The sequence below is a fragment of the Anopheles stephensi genome, chromosome 2 (genome assembly GCF_013141755.1).
Source record: "Anopheles stephensi strain Indian chromosome 2, UCI_ANSTEP_V1.0, whole genome shotgun sequence".
In the NCBI taxonomy this organism is placed as follows: Eukaryota; Metazoa; Arthropoda; class Insecta; order Diptera; family Culicidae; genus Anopheles; species Anopheles stephensi.
In genome coordinates this window covers 30697901-30721282 of record NC_050202.1, presented here as the reverse complement: position 1 = coordinate 30721282, position 23382 = coordinate 30697901, and the positions used below count along the sequence as shown (strand labels likewise).

Genomic DNA, 23382 nt, shown 5'->3' with positions numbered 1-23382 from the left:
CATCGTGCAGTGAATACGACTCACCAGGCTCGGGTGGGCTGGTCACGTCATGAGAATGACACCGGACGACCAAGTGTAGGCAACATCGTGTTAGGAGTCCTATGTAGCAGAAGATAACCATCCCTCAATCGAGTGGCAGAAAACCTCGGGTTGGCCAAAACTAGAAGTGTTTGGACCATTCATAGTTTCCATAATTACAAAAACGTCTGAATCATGGACTCTTTCCCAGACTGACGAAGCTCTCTTAGCCGTTTTTGAGATACTCAGAAGGATTTTTGGCCCCGTATGTGTGGAAGGACAATGTTCTTACCATCGTGCAGTGAATACGACTCACCAGGCTCGGGTGGGCTGGTCACGTCATGAGAATGACACCGGACGACCCAGTGTAGGCAACATCGTGTTAGGAGACGTGTTGTTAGACTGAGATTAGAATTCGCCAACATTTTTGGTAACTTCATTACAACAATACGGAATCAACTGAGTAGAATCAACGCTGAAAAAAAATATCCTCAATCTTTTTACCTACTACCATGGTCCTATGAGCCATCCTCATCTTTCATATAGCTCTAGGACCCTTCAGTCCTTTCAATTCAGTCAGGAATCTCTTGAGAATAGAAGAATAACGGCTTAGTATGTTTTCTTTCATATGCCTACTTACCTGAAGCCTACTAAATTGTTGATTAAATAAAATGTCGGCTACGAGTTCAGATGAACAGAATTTGGTTCCAACGAACTACTTTTAAAAATGACTTATGCCTACAACTGTCTCAACTTTACCGTGAATTCCACTGTCAACAAAAACATTGTCAACGTCTGACAAAGATAGTTTTGTCGAAGGTATGTGTTTGCGTGGTTTCACGGGAAATGGCGGGCCTGTCAAAGTGTGGACATGGAGAAGCACGGAGGTCTCGGAGGCAATCGGCAACCATCGTGAGGTCGTCGACCGGAGGCAAAGGGAGAGTTTATTGAAAGGACTGGAGACAAAAATGGGACAATGGGACAGCTGGTAGAGTTACAGAGTTAAGTATTCTATTATTGGCTGTTTGCTCACTAGTTCAGTACTGACAAACGCAGACCGCTCTGTGGTGTATTAGATTAGTAGTAAGCAGGAGTGTAAACAGTGCTTGCGATGTCTATCCTTCAGCGGGAGAATGAATGAAACTATTTGTGGCGTGTACGATGGCAGCAAATACGATGACGAATGTAGTAGAAAAGCAATGTCACTAATCCACAGATAGGAGCAGTTCACGCATGACTTTACGATTTGCAAACAGCTAGTACCAGAAGTCGATAAGTTGCTAACGCAGTACCAATTTTTAGAGCTGCGCTATGTCCGCTAAAGTGCGCTACAACTGCCAAAAACGCAAATATTTGACAATGAGGTCAGAGCCGTCGTATTTGTGTCGGCATTCATTGAGAAGACGACAAAACACTGAAGTACGGATAGGACCCCGTTGAGGCTTCCAAACAGCGATAAAGTCTCTTTCCACCTATGCAAACACTTGTCGAAGAAATCCCTGAAGTAGTGTGCGAAATGATCTGTTCGATCTTGCCAAAAGGCATGTCGCATATTGAGTGTATTTGTATTCAACTCTTGCAGCTCATAAGCTTCCAACAGTATATCGGAGAGTCGGAAACAGCTTTCTGTCGCAATTTCGAATCTGTCCCATCTTCGGATGATACACGAAGGGTATTGATAGTTGTTGCTCTGATGTTACGGGTCCTACGATTTTGAATAATATTTCACGATTTAAATAACTTTATCACTTTTTAGTTAACACTAGCCTTAACCGCTTTAGTTAACCGTGGCTGATCATTTCTTGAGTACAATCTGTCAACTTGCTTATGATTGAATAAGTTGGAAGTATTAACAATAGTTTTTATTTTTAAACAAATAATTTAATGACGGATGTGGGCACACACGAATCCCATGGCTCTATAATCACAAGACATATCCTTCCATTTGCCTGATGCTGTTACGACACAATGCTCCGTTCCACCGCTATTGTTGGGTTCGCCCTGGACAAAGTTTAAGTACGTAGCTTTCTTGTTCACGCCGAACCATAAAAAGTTACCCTCGTTGCCCAAGTCGGTAGCACCGATGTACCATTCCTTGGTAAAATCTCCAACAGCCTTGATGGCCGATACAACTTGTGCATTTTCTTCGGCCGACTCAATGAAAGCCAAATATCCCCCGAACAGGCGACACTGCTGAAAAGCTTGGAAGAAGGTGACGGTTCGTCTGTACGCCACAAACTCCTTGCATCCTGTAGCGGAGAGAGTTTGATTATAAACACCGTCAACTGCTGCGTACCAAACACTTCCGAAAACACACTAACCATCAGCTTCCGTCACGAACAACGCCAAACACAACACTAAACACAAATACCTGAGCGCCATTAGCATGGTCTAAGCTGCAGAAGGTCTTTGCAAATCAAACTGGCACAGTGCCGAAACGCCCAACAGACTTTTATACTCTTCTTTTGCGCTGTTAACACAGCTGCTCCAATTGGTAAGAACATCCTATAAAACTGAGGTGTCGCTTCTTGGTGCGTCGTACTTGATGAATAGTGTTCAACCGGATCTCCACAAGATGAAGACTGTACTGTTGGTGCTGGCTATCGTTGGTCTTGCCGCCACAGCACAAGCACTTCACTACACGGCCTACAAAACTAAGGTGTCCTTTTTCGAAGCCTGGCAGCAGTGTATAGTGAAGGGAGGCAGTCTGGTATCGATCGAGACGGCTTATCAGAATAGTATGGTGCTGAAAACAATAAAAAATGCTGGAGCGGATGGCGGCTGCTGGTTGTCGGGTACGGACATTGGCCTGGAAGGGTCGTGGGTTTGGCTGTCCAATAACAAGCCAATCGGCAATGTCAACGGATACGTCAACTTCAACGTAGGAGAACCAAACAATGCGGCCAGTGGTGGTGAACATTGTCTCACAATGAACTTCGATGGTTCCTGGAACGATGAAGTGTGTGGTAGATTGCTATATTATGTGTGTGAATTTTATACCCCTTTATAGTGATCAAGGCGATTTACAACTATATTATCGCTTAAGCAAACATGTGTGTGATTATCGTTTCGGCTTATCGAGACCGTTCTTATAAAATAAAATAAAAGCTTAAATGCATACTTCTTCTTCTTCTTCTTCGGTGGCACTACAACCTCGAGAGGTCTCGGCCTGCCATTTCTGGCTTTCTGTGACTTGATTTTATCCGTAGCTAGGTAGTCAGCCCTGCGTACGGGGAGACGGTCTGGATGGGATTTGAACCCCGGTCCTGCCGTGTGAAGACCGGCGCCGTTGTCGCCTCGGCCACCGGACCGCCCCTAATGCATACACATTTAAGAAACTAAGCGATGTACTAGGGTGTTTTCGATGTGGTAGAGAAAACTGCGACGCCAGTCTTCATACGGGAGGACCGAAGTTCAAATCCCATCCGGACCGTTCCTCCGTAGTGAAGACTTACTATCCAACTATAGGGATGACAGGCACGATCTTAAAAGGTCGTTAGGCCAACGAGAGATACAGACCGGGGCGTTTAAAGTAAATTTGTCAGTTACGGTTCTGTTCACAATTTGTATTTGCTTGACATATCAACGGGCCGAATGTGTGTCCTCCTAACACGTCGGCTCCCAACCCTCTGGATTATTTTGTTTGGGACAAAGTTGAACGTGACCCTAATCGATCGTTCAGCAGCACGCAGGGAACTAGTTGAGCAAATTAAAACCGCCGCTTTTTACAGGGACACGGTTGCCGGGTCGTGCCCCTAGTTCTGGAGTGGGAGTGAGACCGTAATCCATCCATCCAGGTGGATATTATCTATTTCTATAAAAACATGATAAGTTTCTCTTTCTGCAAAAGTAAATTTTCCTAAATAATTAGTTTTTTTTCTTATCCCGTGGGTAACTTTCCAATTTATTGTTATAACACCTTCAACACTCAAATTTCTGAATCACATCGTGAGCACGGTGAACGGGGAAGACATGCTTTTTGCAAGGTAGATAAGTTGTTTACTAATTCGGTGGCCTGCTAAATCTTTTCGAAAGCGTACGACAGTTATAATACAGTTTTACAATCTAAACACAGTTATAATACAGTTTTACTGATTTACAATCTAAACACATACAAAGAATGGGGTCTCAGGAGCCAGAAAAAGTTCGCCATTCAGAGATTGCTAGGATTGCTCGATCGCGACCCAGGAGACACGTTCCAGATGATGGAAGCGAGTAGCGCTGCATAATCGATGCTATCGTTAAGGAGTCCAGTGTTGAATGACTGCCATTCCTGCTCAAGACCATATGAGGCAACCCCCCCTCCCACCTCAAAGATTCGACATCTACGTTAGTGATATATTCGAGACGGTGATCCCAGGAATGGAGTGCAAAGCACGAGATACTTGTCCTTAGCCTCGCGAATTTCTCAAAATATCTTCACAGGCTTTTGAGACCCAGAAGACTCCTACATCGCAAGAAATGCGCCATATATCGCACAGTGATACGGCCGGTAAGCGCCATCTTCGAGCGGCGAGTGCTACGGACTATCTTTGGCGGTGCGTGAGAGCAGGGTGAGTGGAGAAGGAGGGTGAACCACAAGCTAGCTCAGCTGTTTGGCGATGCAGACATCCCACTACCAGGATGGTGCTCACTAGCAAACCGTTCGGCACGTGGCGTAGAGGGGCACGTTGATTGGATCAAGTCGAATCAGTCCTGAGGAAGATCGGATGCAGCCGAGGTTGGAGGAGTGAAGCTATGGACCGAGTTTCCTGGAAACGAATTGGACACCAGACCATGTCTCGCCATGTTACTAGGCCATATGAGTAGACCAAGAAAGAAGAAGAAAAAGTTGAAGAACTTACCGGCATCCGCGAAGAGGACCTAGTTATCTGATGTTAGCGCCATGGACATTTATGTAAAACAAGTGTAGCAATGGCCCTAGGTTGCTGCCCCGAGGATCGCCAGTGGATGCATAAATTGATATTGATATGTGGGGGATGCCCATCCTCGCCGGTTAGGGTCGACCAATCTTCTCTTCTTGTTTGGCACAAAACCCTCGAGAGGTCTCGGCCTGCCATTTTTGACTTGACTGTGACTTGATTATCCAGCTACGGGTAAAGTCAAGTTTTGCGAACTGGAGGGCTATCGGGATGGGATTTGATCTGTCAGAATATCAGAATAAATCCAGCCCACCAGTGGTCCTGAAAGTCCAGGTAGGTTAAGTTTGGCGGGAAACATACTTTGAGGCACACTGTCAAATGCCGCCTTAAAATCTGTATCAATCTGGAAGCCAGCTTCAATGGATTTGTGGCAGTTGCTCATGAATTGTGTAAGGTTTGTAGTTGAAATTGTACTCCATGTACAAGAGGAAAACTGGCGTCAGAGTACAGCAACTCAACTACAGTTAGCAAATCGATCAGTCTTTTTCGTCGCCCCTGCCTGGGCAGCAGTGGCAAAGCGAGAAGAAGGATGATAGGAAATGCGGCGTGCTAAAATCGTCGTGTGTCAGTAGGTACTAGAATACTAACCCGATCTACAAGTATATTCCGTTGACGTAGTAAGTCTTAGCGCTTTCGTATAAGTAGGGTAAGCTATTTAGTTGCAAATATGTACCATATTTTTTATTTTCATTTCACTGTCTTTATTATCCGATAATGATAAAACATTTACAAAAGATGTTTGAGAGCGTTAATAATGAGTGTCAAGAGGTGCCTTCTATGTACAAAGCGCAAAGGGTGTTTGAATGAAACGTTTTCCTAATGCCTAACACAATGACGATTGCAATGAACATACGGGGATGACAACAATCTTACTTTACACTGGTTTTAAAAACAATCTTATCGTATAATGATGGTAACAGGCAGCTCTGATGAACGTCGATTCCTGTGTGGCGTCGTACCACACGATGCAAGCCTTTCGAACACAGGTTCTTCACCGTATAGAATGAATATTAATACCCTTTTGCTGCTGCTGCTGCTGCTGCTGCTGCTGCTGGAGTCAGCCGTTCCTCGCAGTCGTTTATAAATGATAAGATCCGAATGATGCGCTCTTTTAACACAAATCAACAATATAAAAATCAAGCAACAGTGTGTATGATTAACGATATCCGTGAATCGCTGGCTCCAACCCAAACACACAAAAAAAAGTCATACACACACACATCACTGTTTGCTGCCGTTTTTTTTCTATTCCTTGTAGCTGCATCCTGCCTCATCAGCTCCATCGGCACAATCTGCGACCTGCAAGAAGGAAAAAGTGGGAACGTTAACCACCATAATATATCCCCGGCTCAGATTCGACCTTACCCTATCACACAGCTGGCTGACGGATATGCAGATACCACTGACACAACGCAGCTCTCCCTCCGGACATGGGGACACGTGGGCCGTCGTTAGAAAATCCCTGCTAGTGCTGCTGATCTTGAAATCATTCTCCGAGTCTGACGTCATCATGATTTCCTTGCTGTCCTGGAAGTTCACTGTGAAAGGAAACACCACAATTATTCTCCGTTGCAAATTTGCTAGACGCACCACGCTCGCTACCTAACGACTTGGGCACCGATATTGTCCGGCTCGTTTCGGCTTCTGTTTGATCCTCGATCTTTTTCTCGCTCGATCGCACGGTAGTGGTCGTCGCATCGGCATCACCAGCAGCAGTAGTAGATGGCTGATCCTCGTTCGTAGTACGATTACGGTGTCGATTGATGAAGGGAGCATTTTCGGCTGCCGTCGGCTCATACTTGTCACCTTCTTCGTCTTCCTCCGAGGTGCCATAGTTGGCATACTCACGAGCGCCAGTAGGGATGGCACTTTCCTGAGAGTTACGGTGACCTTCCGATTGGGATCGATCCTCATTGGTGATCGTAATGTAGGGGCGGCTGAAAGAAGACGGCAGTTGGGTGTCAAATAGATATCAAGGTGATAGATAGGCTGCCTGGGAAGAACAGCGAGGAACCGAAACGGTGAGTGTATTAAGTATCAGCGGCTGCAGGCCATCATCGTCCACAGTTGTACTACGTAGGTATCTTACCAGATTCCACTAAAAGCGTCACCGTCACCTACACACTCACTAGTAGCAAAGAGCTATGTCCAGTAGCAGTCCCAAAATGTCGGAAGAGATTAGAGAGATAGATCGGTTATATACAAACACAACACACTGCCCCACAGATCCCTCCTCCTCATCTCTCGGTCACGATCGCTTGTCGGTTTTGTGCTTGAGCTGAGCTGAGTGCGTGAAAGGCGCAGCTGTGTTTCTACTGTGCAAAAGATATCGGTCCGTCCAGATGATCTACGCCGTGCGTGTCCATTGTGTCAAGGTCCCGTGGGCCTGTCTACAGCCTACTCAATCAAGCGCACTTCCTACCCCCCCTCCGCTTACCCGTTCGGACTGTTGGGAACCTGTACTTGCACGAAAGGATACTCCCGTTGGCTACCGTAGGCCGTCGGGAAGGTGGTCGGCTCGTCGTAGTAGCAATCCAACTCGTCCGATGCATCCGGGCAATCTTCGTACTGATCGCAGCGCCACTTATCCGGGATGCATTTGTCATTCGACATGCATCGGTATTCGTCCCGCTCGCACTGCTTGCAGTCGGACTCGTCCTCCCCACCGTGACAGTCCTTAATGTTGTCGCATCTGCAGAAAGGGGTGAGCGGGTAAGTGGCTAATGACTATCACTAGCAGTCAGTTACATACTTCCATTGCAGCGGTATACAGCTAGAATCGCTGCCACACTGGAACTCGTTCGCATAGCACTGCCCTAAACGGGTTGGATCCTCGCAAACGTTTCGATCGTCCGAGTCCGGGTAGCTATCACAGTCGAAGGTTGCTGTTAAGGCTTCCGAACTTGCGATGATATGGGCACAGGGCTCCAAAATAGCTGGAATATGAATAGAAAGGGGGTTTAGTTCTAATCTATTACTAATTGAATCGCTACTACGAATACATACACTTGCAAATGCGCTTGCACGGCGCCAGCGTTCCCATGCGCGTTGGGCGACATTCCGGTTCCAGCACCAGGCACACGAATTCTGCGACGCGCACCGAACACTTGGAGTTGATCAGATACTGGAAGTGGTCGTACTCGAGCGCAGACAGTTGCCGATTCGTCGACACCGTAAGATCATATGGTAGAACTCCGCGGCAAAGTGGAAGTGAAGTAGACTGACAAATACCTTCAGGAGAGAAGATGGTAGCGTGAAGTTATTGGAACATACAAAATGGACGGTAAGTCTTAGCTAACCTTCTTCAGATATGTTAAACCGCTTCAATCCCTCGGTAGTGATCTCAAAGCGTGACAGAATCGGTAGCGTTGGGGACACCTTCGTTCTGTAGAGGCTGGAATCGGTGGTGGCCGACGGAACTGTTACATTTTTCTAGAGAAGAAATGACAAACAATGAGCGTTAAAACGAATGGACTCGGGAACTCAGGTTCATGCTGGTTTTTGGATAAAGGTTAAGTGGCTCACAAATTGAAAGCAATTAATAGTCAAACAAACAGCACTCAGTGCGTATCCAGTATCCCTTACGACGCATAAAGAAACTCACTCACTCACTCACTGTTCCCAGCACAAAACTAAACACATAAATAACGTTCCAAACAGTAAAAATCCACCAGTACATGCATGCAAATTTTGAGGATGTGCTATTGTGCCTTGATCATTTGTAGCCATGCAATTGGTTTTAGTGTGCTCTTTCGGCTAAAGGCCTCCAAATTCAATAGTGTGTGCGGAAAAATTTCTGGTTTCTTTACTTCAGTCTGCATTTGCTGACTTCAATTGTGTATCAAAAAATTTTGGTGGTGAACATGTAAATTCCCAACTTTAAAAGCCGTTTCCCCCGAAGCCTTCCTTCCCGTTAACATGGACTGCTAAAGATCGCTAAAACATGCAGAAGCAACGTGGTGGTAGTAAACACGCAAAGAAAGTGAGTCGAAGGGAAAACACCAGCTCGGGGAACTGGAAAACGAACGGGTAAAAAACGTCTATTCACTTCTCTCAGATGCTCCAGTTGCATTAGCTGGTCGTTCAGCTTGCGCAACAGGCGCTCGTCCTCCTCGATCGGGACGCCAAAATTGTTTTGATGGCCGGAGGTGAACCCTCGCACCTCCGTCCCTCGTACCGGACCGTCCCGGGGTCCCACCTGAATGGCTGCCGCTGCTGGGTCGGCCGCGTGGCCCGGCTCGTATGCCCGGGTGGTGCCCTCCGGCCGATGCGCTGGCGCTGGTTGCGTACGGCTTTGTCCATCGTCCGCATCGAGGAAATCTTCATCGTCAAACACGACGCGTGCCTTGGTGTAGTCTTTCAACGAGATTGTGCTGGTTTTGCGAATCGGTGCATCGGTTACTTTGACCACCAGCGCGGGCAGCTCCTCGCTGGCACTCTCCGTACGCTGACGTTCCGACGATCCGGGCTCGGTGGTCGTCGATGCCGTCGTAGGCCACTCGAAGGAAGGTTTCTTGGCGTGCGTACCGAACACCGCCAGCAGATCGTTGTCCAGACCGAACGAAAATTTGGTGTCCACCGTGCGGCCCGAACCCTGCGAGTCCTTGGCCTTGGGCTCTTTGGAGGTGCCTCCGGTAAAGCGATGATCGAAGTGCAGATCGTTCGTGCTGGTGAAATCGTTAAAATCGATCGACAAATTCTCGTCCACCTCGTAACCGTCTTCGCCCAACAACCCACTGCTCATGATGTCACGATCTGGAAGAAAAGTGGAAATAGTAATACGTGTTTGTGTGTGTGAGCACAACGATACGTCGTAATGAGAGGCCCGCCCTTTCCAATTACTTACCCACAACCAGGAAGTATACCACCAGACCGAGCAAACCACATATCAGCAGCAGCCCGAGTGGCCACTTTATGTAGCGCCAGATCACTTTGAGTATCTTGTACAGCAGGCAGCGCTGGTTCGGCCGAAAGAAGGAACTGCTGGAGGACGATGTGGACAGGGGTGTCTGGGAACCGGCCTTCCAAAAGTTGAAACTTTGCCGGTTGTGGATGCTTCCAAGGGAGGTGGGTGATGGTGAGGAGGGCAGCGTGTTGGCACAGTCTGTCGATGCCGCTGTGTATCCACTGTAGGGAGTGCCCTGTATGGGTGGAAGGGGAATAGAAATTATTAGAATAAATTAAGTAATAAGGAAAAATTATTTTACGTTAAATGTAACTCAAATTTCACATCTCATGCAGTAGTGTAATAGTTGATTGTAAGGTCGTAGAAGAATTGATATCAGACAGGTTTAATAGTATGATACACTAAGGTAAAAGATTATCGTTTTGTGACTATACTTGATTAAGAGGTTCCATGAGCAATTTTTTCCAAGAGCGTACGAGAAATGAGGAAATGAAGCTAGCTCGGCGCTTCCGATCTTCTCGTCTATTATAACTTTGGATTGACCGATGAATGAGTACTTTTTGTGTTTTTCTCACAGATACCGTCACCATTAGTAAAGGGAATCGGAATTACCTGATCCCGTTTTTCGGATCGATTTCGATTCCAATAAAAAATATCGGAAACAATTCCGAATCCGATTCCGGAACCAACTATTGCGGAATAAAAATAGTTTCGAGATAAGAACAAAAATACATGGGGACGCGTCAAAAAAGGTCAAGAACAAAAGAAGTTTTTGTAGGAATGAATCACAAAAACTCGGGATACCCTATATCGCTCATTCTCTTAAAGTGTCCTGTAGTGATCGTGACTATTCATGGGCATAATTATGATTTGGTCAGAATCGATTTCAATAAATAGGTTCGCGATCGGTTCCGGAATTGGTTTCCGGTACTGTTGATAGCAGCAGCACATTGCAGGTCCAGGGATCATAATCCCATCCGGACAACCCCTTTCCACCTTATCCTCCCCCCTCGGTAGTGAGGACTGACTATTCAACTATGTGGTTTCATAAAGTGAAGTAAGCCTGAAATGGCCAAAGAAGTCGTTAGGCCGAGAAGAGAGTGAGAGGTGAGACAAACAAGGCAGGCTAAGACCTTTCGGAGCAGTAGAGCAATATACGAAAAAGTAAAAATCAATATGCAAAACATCAAAACTATCCATTTCCCCATTTTTCAGATTCAGGGAAAGTTTCCCAATAATAGAATCACATTTGGAGACAAAAACCGCGATGTTATGGAAATCGGAGAGAAATTGATCTATAATCAACACGATCAATAGAACGCTATGATGTGGTTTGTGGCATTTTGTTGATCCAATTTATTCGCGCCATGTAGAGAAAATTTAATTCTGTGGTTTATCATTGAGGGAAATTAAATTAAATGGAATAACGATTTTCCTGTTCCGCTTGACTAGTCAATAAGAGTAGCAGAGCAAATACTCATCGCGCCATGCGTACACTTACGATCATTAAAGCTTCCGATACCAGCCCCAGCGTGTATTGCGCAATCAACTTCAGCCCGACTGTTTCTCGACGCAAATGTTCGGCCATGCACTGTGGCCTTACATCCTACTGCGAGTAAAGTGCTCGGACTAAAGACCTGAATATGAACGGCATCGGACAGCTATAGGTGAAGGTTTGCGATATGCTATCAGTTGAATCATTTACCACCTGTACGCGGAACAAACTGCAACGAAAGTTGTCACGCTGGAGGAGCTGGTTTAATATCGATAAGAAACTGACGGCATTTAAAAGCTATTCGAAATAGAGATCAAATTTGTCACAACCAATATTTGGAGTAGTAAAAATTTTAAAGGTCTTTCATGAGTTTATCATATAGAGAAGGAAGTAAATCTTCACTTCATATAAATGTTCCCTGTTAATAAAATGTTTCCCTACATATAAATTTGCAGATATATGCATGAAAAATGGACTTCTGAATCCACCAAGACACTCGCTTATCTCTTCCACTAAAAAAGGTTTCCAATCCTTTCTTCTTTTTCGCTTTGCCTGAAACCGAACCGTGAAGCAAATCATCGATCAACGTGGCAGTAAAAATTAATCCAACGTAATGAATTGATTTGTCGAGCATCGAGACACGGACACGATAGCGGGACGATGCCATGGTCGTACGGTGTGGCACAACCGTCCACTTCCGTCGACCAACCGGTGTGTCTGTGTATGGATCGTTATCCTGTCCCAATCTCAAAAACCCGACCGACCCGTCAACTGAGCTAATGATTCTATTTCATCGGGACCCCAAAAGACTCGACCTGTTAATTGACTGTCGTTTTGCCCAACGCCCGGCGACAACTGTGGGCAGTGGGCAATGCAAAATTGACTTCATTTTCTGGGTCCCCCGTTCCTCCCTTGGGTCCGGTTGGGACCAAACCGGGAAGCGTCGACTGACGACCGAACGAGCGCAAAATAGACGTGCTGTAATCTAATCAGTCTAATCGCATCGCATTACGGGTAATGTATTTGCATTAATCTTGGACGATGGCTGGACGAGACCCAGTCGTTTCGAGGTCGGGTTTGGTGGGTCGTGTTAATTTCGTCGAATGAACTGGCAAGCATAGTGTGACCGCCAACGGTGAGGACTTTACGTTTGCTTTAAATACTGTGGCGGATGTAGGGAAGTAGAATTTAAGCCTTTTCGTGCGATGTTTGGAGCAGAGAACGGGGTGATATTCTTACGTTTGAAAAATAAATTATTTAAAATAGATAATAATTAGACCACCGTAACTGAGAATTCTAACCCAATATGCAATCGGGAAAACTACGGAGTTGGTTTGCCATCGAGTACGATGTTTCGACCCTAGTCACAGGGAAGGCGTTTGCAAGCTAACATCCTCAACTCATGTCTACTTCCTATGCGCTTCATACTGCGTGTTGCTGTTGGTTGAGTACTTTCCCCTGCTGAGTGTAACGAGGAAAGGGAAGGCGTCGAACGGGATGGTTCTGATTGATAGTGGCAATTACACCAACGTCGCTGAGGTGCTATCGCTTCTTACGATGCAGCTCATCCGTAGGTCGGTCGCAAACGAAAGTACAAGGAATGTGGTGAGAGGATTTGAAAGGTCGGTAGATGATGTTACGAAGGGAAGAAAAATGTCTTCGATGCGTTGCGCTGATAGGTGTAATACAGCTGTTAGTTGGGAAATTATTCAAGTCATTTTTTTAATACTCTGTAGTATATTCCATACTACTTTTTAATAATTTGTTGTTTGGAATATAGATTTATTATAAAGAAAGCCTTTGCATAATATATATTGTTAAATGTATAACTCTCTGCCATCATTTTATTTTTACTATGTTGTAAAAATTGAAGCATTATAGACAATATTTGACAACCTTATGAGAGTTTTACAAGTTAAAGACATATCTCATTAAAGACATGTCGCTAGAAACGTTCATTTATAGAGCGTTCCGGGGATGAATTTTTATCCAAGTCTGGTAAGCCAGTGTTTCATTCATCCTTTGGTTTTTGTACGTAGCCAGTCAGGTACAATAGTATTTCCTGTACCGGAAAGCAGCACTCGATAACTATATTGGTATCAGCGGTGCTGGCCATAAGCATGGAAAAAGTGTTTCCTGAAAACTGGTAATCGCTACTGGCCAATGGTATGCGGAGACTAATCTTGCAGATACAAATTAAAATATTAAGAATAGATTGATCCTGGGTAGTACTCTGTGATGCCACCGCTTTTCGATTTATTTTTCAACTCTTGTTTCATTAAACTTAAAAATGGGGCGGTCTGGTTGCCCAAATCCCATCCAGACCACCTCACCGTGAGTAGCGTTGACTATCCAGCTACGCGTAAATTCAGGTCACAGAAAGCCAGAAATGGAAGGCCGAGTCCTTTCGAGGTTGTATAGTGCCAAGAAAGAAGAAGAGTTCAACATATCTTTAACGATAATTTCCGTCCTTCTCAAACCTATGGCGGGGTAAAAGGTGTGACTTATCAGCATCATAGATTATTTTTACAATAAGCTTTGTTTACGGCCAGGCCGTTCTTTATGAATAAAAAAAAAGCTTTGGTTTTGTTTTTTTATCAATCTTGTAGATAATATGTAGTTCCTCTAAAATGCTGAAGAAACTGCAACATAGTTTTAAAAGAGCTTCACATCAACCATGTTTAAAATATTTTTGATGCAATTAACCTTTTGCTTTAATAATAGTCTAATGTTTTTCTTCTTCTTAGCTTAACGACTTCTTAGGTCATGCATCCCATTTCTGACTTGCAAGAATTTATGATACCACGTAGTTGGAATGTGGAATGAGGTATGTCTATACCTCAGTACAAAGGGAACGGGCCAGATGAGATTTGACCCAAAAAGACTAATGCTTAACCAATTAAGATTGACAAGACTCTTTATCTTTATTTAATAAGATCGCATGAAATGAGTTTCACTATATACTAAAACTCTAACTATCACTTTGGTCACTTGTTCATCAGTTTGAAACGATCGGTGAACCTGCATATGAAGCTTTGAATCTACAAACTCAACGTGTATCGGCCCGCCATCACTGATTAATCGTAGAATCGCCGATTGAGAAGGTCCGGATGAGATTTAATACCCGGTTCTACCGTGTGAAGATCAGTGACTGTTTGAATGATGTTAAACTCATTTTTGCTAACTAACCCAGATTGCATATAAAAAAAACAAATCACCTATTTGTAAACTATAACTGAATGTTATTAACAACAAACTGCGTTCTTGAAATTTGTTTGTTGGATGGAAAGATATACCTCTTTGAAATGTTTACTTTAGACAAAACAGGACTTGCTTTTTCTTCTTCTAATCTGAGTCTAATCTCCCGGTACGACTAGTGAATTCAGTTTCCTGGGCCTTCCTAAGTTACGCATTATCGTATTGCTCAATAACCTCTCCGCAAATTATTTGAGGACCGACAACCAATGGTGATATCTCCTATAGCACAGGACTGTTACTCTGAGCAAGCTTTTGCCCAAAATTGTAATTAGGCCAAGAGATAAAAAGGATCCACGTAGGACACCAAAGTTAATTAAGGCGTTAGAAATCAAATAAGATCAGGGATGTTTATGCAAACAATTTTGGAGCTTTTAAACTTATTTATTATTTGAAAGATGTTTCCGGAAAATGTTCGTAAGTTCAATAAATTGCCGCAAATTCGTCTTAGCTCACCCGAGATGAGGTGCCATTTCATGGTTTGAAGAGGGTAATGTCTCCAAACCAGTATGCATTGTACTCTATTTTGAAACTATTTTTGCCAGGCCGTTTCAAATGTATGAAAAAAAGACTGCTTTACAGACTGCTGCCATCAAATAATATCAAAACGAGTTAGATTCCCTTCCGATGCATCACGAAGGCTATACCAATCCTTGTTTTCTGAGTGACCGTGAAGACGGTCCCAACGTAGCACAGTATTGGTGCTTCGTGCTCATCACGTTCCGTTTCACCCCAGCTACTTACTGTCGACTCCTGGCGCCCTGTGATCGAACCGCATCGATTGTAAAGTACGATCGCGATCGCGTCTTGCAATGCGGCACCTGCTCCGTTCGAGGTGAGCAACGCGGAACCAGCGTCAATGAACACTCCTTCCTTACCTTTTGCATTCGTTAAAAGGGAACGCTTAATTATTGCCTCAAACGCGAATGGAAGAATGCTTGCAGGTTCAGCGAGCGCACCCTCATGGCGCGTAAAATCGCTCTCATCAATCACGATGGGGGGTTGCGAGAGGTTGTGTGTGTTTTGTCAGTGGATTTATGCTAGCGAAAGTTGCGAAACCGGATGATTCAACTGGTACGGAGGGTGGGAAGGTGGGTGGTTTGTTGTGGGTGGGCTGGCAAGTTAAACAGATTGTAGGGAATTCTCGATGCATCTTATAACGCGTTGCCAACCGAACTGACACACAGCGAGCAGCATCGAATGTATGCAATGGAATGTTGCATGCAGATCGTTCGATCCTTTTAAGGGAATGATGTGAAGGGATCGCAATAATTGCTTTTGTAGGGTTTGATTGAAAATACGTGAAACGGTTAAAAGGAATCGATAAAGTTTCTCTTGGCCTTGATCGAACCCTCTAAACTAAGAATAACACAAATGGTGTCAAAGTCCATAGAATTATTAGAGACACATCTCCTCAGCTTCAAGAAAGAACGAACGGTTGTGCTCATTAACTGCCATCCAGATAATTGATCATTTTATTCCAAACCACAGCGGAACGTGTGATTAGTGACACGGTGGTAAAATTCGGTCACTAACGAATGATTCTGACCAACCTTGGTTTAGTTGTAACGTGCTCAGTAATGTTCAGATGCAAAGGACACACACACATCACACGCTAGGCTGCACGAATAATTGGCTTCGAATCGAAGGAATGGAACGGTACAATTAGTTTCAGAATTTTTGTCATTTTTGACGTCAGATGGTGAAGGTTGAAAGAAGATTCATTTTGCATATGGAGGACAAAATTAGGAACGAACACTGACTGATCGAGTAATTTAAATAATTGCTACCTTGGTCGTTGGAAAGAATTCATTAGAACCAATGATAAGTTGAATAGCATCCTTTACGAAGACTTGCCTTTTTTACTATAACTCCAAGAAGTCTCAAGCTGTCATTGCTGGACCTTTAGAGTGCACGGGACTACCATCCTTATGTCACACCGGAACTGTTGCAGGAAGCCTTGACTTTGATTTTGACGATCAGGTTTGATTGGATCTTCAAAGTCTGAACTCATATATGCATTGAATATCTAGACATGATCTAGATCTATCTAGGCATGATCATATGCATTGAATATCTAGACCTGTTGCCGATGGATCCTCTTAAAGTTTCTTATGACCAAACCCAACATGATCGATGTTTCTCCGATTCCGAAGGTCATGGAACGAAAGTGAAGATGAACAGCTCTGTGAGAACACCAAACACCACCAGACACCTCGGCTCAAACGTGAAGGCAACATCGGTAACAGCTTTAATTCTTTTGCGTCTTGAAAAAACATGACCGCCCCTGGAACGGTGGACGTGCCGAATAATTAGATTTCGAAAGTGGTCGAAGTACGCACCAAACAAATTGCCATGGCCTTTGCCATTCTATTAGTGGATGTCGCCGACACGAAAAATGGCTTCGTGTCGATTTTATCTGCCGGCAGAACAAAGCCAAATGCCCGAATGTGAGAAAAAGGTGCTTGGAACGCGCGATGGCAGGGAATAAGAAATGGATGGCACTATTCACGCCGTGGCGTATGAAGACGCAACCTACACTGGGTGCGTGCCGATGGGTACCTCTCCCTCACTGGGATCGCATCAACGAGCGAACGGAAAACCTTCTAAACATGTGACCTGAATTCCTTCCGCCAATCGAATTGTATAGATCGCGCTCGATCTACACTCTGCTCCTGCCGCGGAAGATGCCCGTGGTAGATCTTGACGCTCTTGACGCTCCCAGCTGACCCAATTGTGTCGTCTCCAGCGGATGACAGCACAAACAGGCCGACCGACGCTAGGCGACATAGGGGCACTTTGGTGACGGTGAGGTCACTGTTGTGACTGTATCCGCTTATGTGACGATCCTTGAACGAGAACGAGATCTGATGTGATGGGTGCTTGCGTGATTGGAGTTTTGCCGCCGTACCAATCCCTAATTAGTGGAGCCTGTCAAGATTGGACAATGCTTCCTGTCGGACGAATCGAGGACTCTAATTGCTCAAGTGCCGCAGAACGCTCGCTCGAAGGTTACGGCGTGTTTATCTTACGCCGATGTGATCTCGAATGGAGAACGAAAGTTTGACAGTTTGCAAAAACGAATTCTGAATTCGTTTGAAGGACAAGGACAATAATGTCGGCATGTCCCGGCAATCGGAAGGTGTGGAAGAAATCAATCGCATTAGGGTTTTTCGGTAGGTGTAGGTTGGATACTTATCGCAGATGGTGTTAAAAGCGTGTTGCGGAAGTGTGAAAATGAAGCTTTATTGCACTTTGTTGTGGTGTTGCCACCGATCAGACATGTACACGGGCCACCGATCAGCGGAAGCTTTCAATCCAAGAAGACGCTAATAGTAATCGATCATTGTGTGTGGAGGCACATTCGACGCCCTCTTGCCGTATCGAATAAAGGCGAGCCTATTTCTGACGACTGCTGGTGAGTTATTAGCTCCCGAGCACTGACAGTTCATTACCAGGTAGCTCTTACCGCTCGGCTGTCAGATCGGAGGCAATCAATACACTCAGCAATCGACGGCCAATGTGACGGTTGTCTACCACACCCTCCACACCAATACCGAGTGAGCGGGCCGCCTTTTGCTTTGAACTATACTTGATCACGTACGAGTGTGCGAGCTATCGTAATCGGCGGAGGTTCGTCACGCATCTCTTACCGACTGTTGGGTGCAAAGCCACCTACTATCGGCAGCTCCTAACGCTCAGTCGTTTCTCAAAAGATGGCGACACGCTCTTCTTCTCTTCCATACGCCTCCGTCCATTTCACCTCTCAGAAATCTGACCAAGAAATCGAGCTCGAAAAGGAGCTTTTCGATACGCATACTTTGTTCGGCCGTTGTCTTACACCGTTCCTTCTGGATGGGCTTGGCTACGATCAACACCGTCCATGACTGTTGGCTTCCTACTTGACCTCAGCAACCGCTGGCGAGTGAAGAGGAATGTTGCCAAGAAGCAGGGGAACCGAAGTGGGTCCCGTACATCGGTACATTCCTTTGCAATAAAAATCCGCACCAGTGCGTCGTCGTGCGAAGGGTATATGGGTGCAGCATCTTGTGGGTATCAAAGTGGAATGCTTTTGTTGCGCTGGAAGCTGTACACACACACACACACTTCACACTTGTAGCCGAGTGCTGTGTGCCGTGGCTGGTTGGCCATTGTTGTTGTTACGATTAATCGGTGGGTTGGTTTGGTAATTGAAACATGATGTATGGTGTTGGGTTGTTATTTTGCAGAGTGTTAAGTACACGCAAAACTGTTACTTTAGTGATGGTAACATTAAGGTCTATTGTAATCGGTTTTATATTTAAAAATTATAAAGTAAATTCGTGTAAAAATCAAAAACTGTGTTCATTGGGCGAGCCTCAATCTCTCGAATCGACCTACAAAGTTAACCTCCGACCATGATTCAGAGCTGTCGTTCGCCTGTGTAGGACACCCTCCTTCCCAATGCTCCCCCCTGTTAGCTATCTTCCCCGAAAAAAGTCGGCCAGTTTTAATGCATTATATCTCAAGGGAACATTTTACCTGCTCACCGATGTCACTTTGAACGGTGTTACGATCCACTTTACACACCAAACATTCGTTACCGATCGCTCGGACCGAACCACCGCACAAACGATTCGCAATCAATAGAGGAAAGTGAAAGAGTAACGATGTTACTGCTGCAGCCTTGCAGCTTGGTCAGGTACGCGGCTCAGCGCCAGCGCTTTAGAGCTCGACCCGAAGGGAAAGGGTTCTCCGATCGTCCTCTATCAATTGGCTGTTTAACGAAGTGCAAAGCAGCGATGTCGCAGCGCAGCAACTGTCCATTTTAATGAACTCGTTTTGCATGTGTCATGAGCGTGAATTGTGCGGCTCATGTTCACATCTGATTACACTCGTGGCCGTACTTGCCGGCCCGTCTATTAGCCGTGTTTTTGTCGTTAATAGAGAAGCCACTTATGCAAGCATTACTGGCTCCAGTCAAACCCATCGGCGAATCATGACATTTGCCGCTCCAGACACCAGGCTTACACCGACCGGCAGAAATTCCTCCCTATTGGCCGTTTAATTGTGGCTGCATCTGAAGAGAGTGCATCGGAATATCCCCGAATCATCCTCGAAAAGCTACACCACTCCGGTGTACTAAATGCTGTGCGGATGGGTGATTTAATGTCAAACTGTTGTGTTTTGCCAATCCGTGGAGGCTTGCCGGTGTCTAAAGGGTAAGGTAAAGCTTGTCACGACACGGGTAAATTATTGATACGAATTGTACACGGCAGCTGAGTGCGCTGGGCGCTGGGTGCGACAGGTTTATGGGATCTTCTTCAAAAAATGAACACACATTTTCTCTCACGATCTTGTCCTGTCTTTAAGGATTGTCTGCAGCGCAGAGGGCTGCTGCGTTGTAGTTGTACGGGGTTAAATAATGCAGGCGGTTCTTGTGTTTATTTTATACCGCAATATTTCTTCCAGCAACGGTTTGTGGATAGCGTTGGAAAGCATTATAGGCATGTGGTGAAAAAAATCGCTGAAGTCGCTTTTTCTCATGTTTAATTTTTGAACTCAAGAATATACAAGTATTACGTTACTCATGGTCCTCATATGGGTTTGTTAAATGGATGATACATAATATGGATGAGATTGAATCTGATATGTGCAATGTGACCAGGCCGTTCCTATTGAATAAAATGAGCAATACGGGCTGGTTGTCGTTTGCCAATATAAAAATACCTCACACGACTACAAATCTTGATCAATGCACCGGGAGCAAATAAATATAACCCTTGAGCCTTGTCGTTCTGTATCTCTTTCCGTGGTAGCCATACTTTCCATCCAAACGACGAAGAGTATTCTAGCCAAGATACTGAGGCGATCCTATTTGGACACTCTGTTCTATTCAGCGATGACCAAATTTTGACTAAGTTCGAATGGAGGATCTCCTCCTTATAATTCCGAAGCCAAGACTGTAACTATACAGCCAAACTGCACGAACATCATTATTAATCTAATCTGAAAGGTTTTCCTGTCCAGTTTTAATTGCTCATGTTATGTTTTCTTGACAATTGGCTTTCTTGGCTCAACGACCTCTTAGGTTATGCCTGCCATTACTGAGCTACTAGACGTATTTATACCGTATACTTGGATAGTCAGTCCTCACTATGAGGAACAGTCCAGATGGGAATTGAACCCCTTTACTACCATGTAAAGAATGGCGCCGCTATAGCATACACCCTCGGGCCGCTCCTTGATAATTTTATTATATTTATTTATTAATTAACGATTACGGAATGATGCCGTATTGTCATTGTATTATATTTATAAGATATAAAATGTGTCCATGACAATACGGCATCGGACCGTAATACTTAATAAATAAAATAATAAAATATTTACATCCTTAGTAACTAAGTTTATAATAAATAAATCTTCCAATGCTTCAAACAAATCACGTATGAACATCACATAAATTAATTTTAATGCACCAGTATTTCGAAGTAAATTCTTAAGCAAACTCGTTCTCAAACTGAAAGATAATCCCTTTCATAACATTTGGACAAACTAAAGGAAAGATCGACAAACGTTAAAGCAGGAAACTAGTAGATAGGATAGCATCTCTAGCACAAAATATACGAAGATATAGTAGTAGACAGTAGTATAACTTCTTCTTCTTCAATGGAACACCTAGTAGTTCAGTAACGAGAACTTCAAGAAACAACTTCTTAGTAAAAACAACCTCTAAAGGTACTTGATGTTACTCGTATCAAAGTAGTCAGCTCTGCATACGGGGGGAGGCGGTCTGATAGGATTTGAACCCCGCTCGTGCCGCGTGAAGACCTGTGCCGTTGTCGCCACGGCTACCAGACCACCCCGTAGCAGACAGTAGTAACAGCTAACGCTAAACCCCTATGGATCTGGGCCCAAAAAAGTTTCTTGTAGACAAGCGATGGCAAGCATCAGAAGGTCCAAGGTAGAATTTGTTTTTTGATTGAATTTTCTCCCTACACTAGTATCACACAGAATCGTAAAAAAATATCGGTTCCACGTGACGACCTAAGTTTAAATTTAAATCAAGCAACAAACCGATATCCCTCACTACTTCAGTGCGAGGAAGCGTTGCCTCAGAGTTAGTGAACTATAATGTATCGTGATTCTCTGGGTACAAGAGATAATTTAATTACACTAACTGACAACGTATACGGGAGTACCACGTTTTGAACATGCTACTGGATAATTCTTTGAGGTACTCCAGAGATTTTTTAGCATAAATATAAGATTGAAGTTCAAATCGCTCAGTGGCAATAAGATAACAATAATAAGCCTCGTTAGTGCTTAAATTAATTTAGTACTTGCTTTTTAAGCGTAGAAACATTTCAATTGGATATACAAAATTGAGTATGCTTAGCTACAGCAATTTGAAAATTTAATACGGGTCCTTGAAGCCATCTACTGATGCCACCAATAAATGGTACTTCAACCACTTCAGTCAGATGAAGCAATTCGTCTAGAAACTATTTCGCATAGCGTGCCAACTCGCTCGTTCATCCCGATCGCCCGAATTGGGTTTTCATATTTAGCATATCACAGTTTCGCAAGCATAATTCTTGAACTTAATTTAATCCATCACCCGTCACCAGTTCGGAACTGTTGCTGTGGGCGGACGGTTGATTTCGGCACCGGTTTGACATTTCACAGTCATCATCTAATCGTAACCGATCGAACCGATCAGCATCGAAGCCGCCATCGAATGCAGGCGGCGGCATCAGCTCGGGGTAAGCTTTGAACGCGTTCCAGGCCTTTGAAACCGTTTGGCCAAACATTCTGTCGCGCCCCGGGCACTGGCGAAAAGATGATGGCGGGCGGCAGTTGGGAAAAGAATCTCTTTCGTCACACCATCGCATCGTGGTGGCAAATTCCGGCCACTCTTTCCGTGTGGCATTTTACAGGCCGGTACTGTTTCGGTTTATAATTTTGTTTGCTCTTTGATGCAGGTTCGGTTGTTGCATGGTGATGAATTCTGCCGCCCGAAGACAGCGGCAGAAGATGTACCGTTCCGTTGACCTATCTGGATCGTGACTCCGATCGGGGGTTTGTCATCGGTTTATGAGCATTTTACCCGCGGGCAGTATCTCCGGTGCAGATGGATGGATTATAGAGGGTAAAGCAGAGGGCTTTGCGTGATGGGATCAGTCGCATGATTAACTAAACTAGATCGCCTTTTGTAACACGGTACACTTTCCGCTGGAGATCGGTATAATCGGTTGTGTACATTGCAAATTAGACATAAAAAACACACACAAATGTCAAAAAGACAACACTTCCATCAACACCATCTTGTGGCCACGTAAAGGCCTTTTGTCGCAAGTTTTTTGTTCGTACTTGTCAAAGTGGCTTTTGAGTACCTTCTCTAAGTACAACGGCAGTACAATGATGTTGAGAAGCCGTTCGCTTGATGGCGCTTGGGGTAAAGTTTGATTCTTTCGTCAAGCGTAGAGTGGCATGGATATTGTTTTATTTTCTCACCCATAAGCCACCACACCGAATGACAGTATTACGCAAAGCGGTTCGTTGTTTCGCACGGAACAAAAGCTTTTTTCGTCCGTCCGTTCGGTTAGTTCACACAGCTGCCTGGGTGGTCAACCAGCTGAGGGGGCCAGTTAGACGGTCAGGCAAAGAAGAGAGCTGTGGAAGACGCGAGGTTAAGGGTTTCTGTTTATGACAAACGCTAGCGTCAACGTAGTGGTTTAATATCTAAAACTTTTACTTGTGTTCCATAAAATTAAAGTGAAATTCGATTTATAGTTAACAGT

General features: G+C 44.6%; 3 protein-coding genes across 5 annotated transcripts in view; 1 reads left to right on the top strand and 2 right to left on the bottom strand.

The window, feature by feature from the left end:
• Positions 1-1795: 1795 nt before the first annotated feature.
• On the bottom strand, positions 1796-2574 carry LOC118503384 (perlucin-like protein). The gene is made up of 2 exons (XM_036036585.1): positions 2340-2574; positions 1796-2267 (listed from the first exon to the last, which is right to left on the bottom strand). The coding sequence occupies exons 1-2, from the start codon at positions 2404-2406 to the stop codon at positions 1900-1902; spliced, it is 435 nt and encodes a 144-aa protein (XP_035892478.1). The 5' UTR covers positions 2407-2574; the 3' UTR covers positions 1796-1899.
• Positions 2575-2578: 4 nt separating this feature from the next.
• On the top strand, positions 2579-3028 carry LOC118507387 (pulmonary surfactant-associated protein D-like). The gene has a single exon (XM_036045840.1). It carries the CDS (start codon positions 2594-2596, stop codon positions 3026-3028), a length of 435 nt encoding a protein of 144 aa, XP_035901733.1. The 5' UTR covers positions 2579-2593.
• A 2596-nt stretch (positions 3029-5624) lies between these two features.
• The window catches only part of LOC118508439, a 50714-nt gene continuing 32956 nt past the window's right edge, over positions 5625-23382 (bottom strand). For 2 of the 3 annotated variants that reach the window (XM_036048218.1, XM_036048221.1), the window contains exons 3-11: positions 9787-10081; positions 8989-9695; positions 8240-8372; positions 7947-8171; positions 7693-7876; positions 7378-7632; positions 6543-6877; positions 6306-6478; positions 5625-6239 (exon numbers count right to left, since the gene is read on the bottom strand). In XM_036048218.1, coding sequence (XP_035904111.1) covers positions 6186-6239; positions 6306-6478; positions 6543-6877; positions 7378-7632; positions 7693-7876; positions 7947-8171; positions 8240-8372; positions 8989-9695; positions 9787-10081 — 2361 coding nt within the window. In that variant the 3' untranslated portion in view covers positions 5625-6185. The remainder of the gene's footprint in view (positions 6240-6305; positions 6479-6542; positions 6878-7377; positions 7633-7692; positions 7877-7946; positions 8172-8239; positions 8373-8988; positions 9696-9786; positions 10082-23382) is intronic. The other variant, XM_036048222.1, reaches the window with a different exon arrangement.